This window comes from Galeopterus variegatus, unplaced genomic scaffold (genome assembly GCF_000696425.1).
Source record: "Galeopterus variegatus unplaced genomic scaffold, G_variegatus-3.0.2 Scaffold775, whole genome shotgun sequence".
NCBI classification, from domain to species: Eukaryota; Metazoa; Chordata; class Mammalia; order Dermoptera; family Cynocephalidae; genus Galeopterus; species Galeopterus variegatus.
The window spans coordinates 69280-72709 of record NW_007726886.1 but is presented as its reverse complement, the minus strand read 5'-3'; the positions used below and the strand labels follow the sequence as shown (position 1 = coordinate 72709).

At 42.9% G+C, this 3430-nt stretch overlaps 1 protein-coding gene across 1 annotated transcript in view; it reads left to right on the top strand.

The window, feature by feature from the left end:
- The first annotated feature begins 3143 nt into the window (after positions 1 to 3143).
- CHMP2B (charged multivesicular body protein 2B) overlaps positions 3144 to 3430 on the top strand; it is a 29044-nt gene continuing 28757 nt past the window's right edge. Inside the window, exon 1 of the mRNA XM_008572367.1 lies at positions 3144 to 3403. Coding sequence (XP_008570589.1) covers positions 3370 to 3403 — 34 coding nt within the window. The 5' untranslated portion in view covers positions 3144 to 3369. The remainder of the gene's footprint in view (positions 3404 to 3430) is intronic.

Here is a 3430-nt window from a genome sequence, read left to right as displayed (position 1 = left end):
TAAGTAGGAATTTGTTTTTAAAAAGTGCTAAAAGTTTTCCTTAATGAAAAGTTTGATGTCATTCAGTGAACACTATTATCAAAACTGCTGATGCAATCACAGAGGGTACTATCAGAAATATTAGTACAGTGTACAGAGCAAAGAGAGGTAATAGATCACATAATTCTAAGGTCACACCTAAACAATAATGCTCCAGCTGGGTGACAAATAATGAAGGGAAATAATCAGAAGGGCAATCTGGATGGTAAAAAGTAAGACATTGAATGAATGAATAACCAGAAGTTTAATCTGTAGAACAGGTGAGTGAGTGAGTGTATGCGTGTGTGTAGTCCAGACATAAGTATTGAGAATATGTTGATCTCTTTTTGAGAAACAGAATAACATGATTTAATTCACATTTTAATAGGATCATTCTGTTATGTAGAGAAAATAGCCTTGGAAGTAAGGATGGAAACAGGGAAACAAGAGGTGGTAATGATGTAGGACAGAGATGAAGGTTACCTGTGCTGGGATGATTCAAAATAGTGTAAATGCTATATTCATTGGCTTTATCATATTTTTAAAGGTAAAGCCAACAAGAGTTAGTGATATTATTTGCAGTGTGTGAAACATCACACAACAAGGTATTTGGCCTAAGCTATATTCTATTCATAATACAATTTCAGATTTTAAAGGAATCTTAGAAATATTCTAATCAAGGCTTTGATTATTTAAAGGAATCCTGTCTTTAACAACCTGCTCTTTCTTGAACACTTCAGTGACAAGAAACTCACTACCTCATGCCGTATCACTCCTATTTTAGAATAGCTCTGGTTTTAAGAGCTCTTTTTTTATACTGCACCAAAGCCTGCCTCCCTGTGATGAACAAGTGAGTGAGAAGAGGTGAAAAACTGGTAGGAAGGTAGTAAGTAAAAGAGGAACTGTTTCTTTACTGGTATATCCCCAACACATAGCATGGTATGTGTCATTAGGTATTTAATAAATACTTTTCACTGTACGAGCAATTTGGAGGAAGAGTGTTGAGTGATAATGATGTGACCATAGGATATTAGTTATTTCTTGATGAGATTTAAAAAGAATAAAATTTAAATGTTTGCTCTAACTTTTATGCTTATATATATTTTGTTGATTTAGTGAGTTTGTGTGTGACACTGGTGGTTGTAAAGAAATGAAGACTATCATTGTATTCTAGTTTACAGCTTCTTGGTGTCCCAAATCTCTACGATATTTAAGTGCACCATGCCCTTCAAATACAGAGTGATATACAAAACATATATGGATACAGTTTGGCCACCAACTAACAAGAACACGGATGCGAGCCAGACTGGTGCTTATCAGCCGCATATCAGCCTGCTTCAAACTGTGGGAGAATCGAGCTATTAGAGTGCTGAGTTAAATAGTACATATTTCTATTTTGTCTTTATTGCAATGAACAAGCCCTGTCTTTAGCTCCTGCTGTGCACTTTTGGAGGGTCTTCCATATGGTTGCTGCTAAGTATTTTGGCATTTTCCCAACTGTTACAATTGGGTCAGTGGGGGGGATTGTGTAGGAGTAATAAAACAAGGGTGACTGCAGCAGGGAGGAGTACCATTACTACACACATAACAGCTTATTGCTTCTCATGCATTCAAGCAAACTCTGTGCCATTCATTAGAACAGGCAGTCAGGGCAAACTGCCTTTTTGACAGCGAGCTAGGAAAGGCCAGGCCTTGGGTGTGGAGACCAAGTTTAACTAGTCTATTTTTTCCTAATGTTTCCTTACTTCACCTTGCCACAATATCTAAAAAAAAAAAAAGAAAAAAAGAAAAAAATCTTGAAGAAGAGCAAGACAATTATATCTTGTATATCATTATTTCATTCTGAGAAAGTTTTCTTGAACAGACGCTTAGCTAAACTTTAGAAGCAGCAGCAGGATTATAAAGTGGCCAAGGGCACTTTGATATCCTATGAGGGGAAAAAAACGGGGAAGGCAAGTCTGATAGTCTTAAACACTTAAAGATTCTTGAGACATGATTCACAAATCCAGAAGTGACTGATATCACTGACACTATTATTGGAGTGTCTTCCATATAAAAAATCATATCTTTGAAAAAATGCTTTTATTTTTATCCTGTGGAAGGCAGTGTTGCTTAATGCAGCAGTCGATAGAGAAAAAAGCTCAAAACAAAATTTCGAAATGGCGACATAATATATTCAACAGATATGTGTGTATACACGTATACACATACAAACACAAAATTGTATTTTCCATATTGATATTTATACGCGCAAGGATTCTTTAAATAATTCATTACCGTTTTCCCTTTAACATGGTATGGAGCTTTTTTCCCCCACAAACACCAACATACAGCTGTGTGACATTCTGATAAGCTCGCAGTATAGCCATGAATTTTTCTTGACAAATTACAAGAAAGCAAGACACAGAGTTGGAGACATTTAAACCGGTATTCAAATAGGTAAGTTTTTTTCTTCATGCTTTCAGCCAAGAATATTAAACAAAAAGTGTTGCATTAAGAAACTTGCTCCCCATTCCCTTCCAATCCGCGTCACCCTCACCCCTAAACACCGGATACCGAGACCCACAGCGGGTCGTCTGAGCCCGGGGGCGCAGCGCGGCAGTGGAACGCTTCGGGTCCCGGAGGGGCTCGCGCAGGTGGGCGGCGGGAGATCACCGAGCCGGTCAGTGCGGAAAAGAGCGTGAACAGGGGGACAAACCCCCACGGGGTATGCAACTCAGCACGTCCATCAGTCCCTGCACTTATTCGCGTAATAAAGTAATAATACAGACAGCAACAGGACGGTCATACATCAGTTCAGAGTGGTTCCAGGCGGTTCTGGGACGACCACACTTGCCCTAAGGCCCTGGAGACCCCTAATTCCAGCTTCCCTCGGGACAAGAAGAAAAGCAGTAAGCAAGGCTCATCTCTCCGCAGTCATCACGGAGCCCGCGCACGGAAGACCCTTGCAACCGCTCGTCGTCTCCCACGTTCTCCTAACCCCGCAAACCCTTGACTCGCCCCGCCGCGACCCCACAAGCGGGAGAAACGGGCAGCTGCTGAAGTGAGGGCAACGGCCGCGGCTTCAGGCGCCGCAGTGCGCAGGCGCAAGAGCACGACGCGCAGGCGCCGCCTAGAAGTGACTTCTCCAAAAAGTGTCTTAGTTCCCGGTCACCTGAGCTCCGGGCGGTGCGGCTGCGGTATCTTCGCTGATACGCCCTCCGCGGGTCCTGCCTGGAGAACCCGCCCTCTTCTCCTGCCCCTCCGCTCCGCCACCTCGAACCCTTCAAGGGCCTGTCCTTTTGCTCCTGTCGTTTCCCAGTTTCGGGCCGGACCGGGCCGAACCGGGCCGCCCGGGTGCGGTCCCTGACCATGGCGTCCCTCTTCAAGAAGAAAACCGTGGATGGTGAGTTCGAGGCCTGGCTTAAAAAGC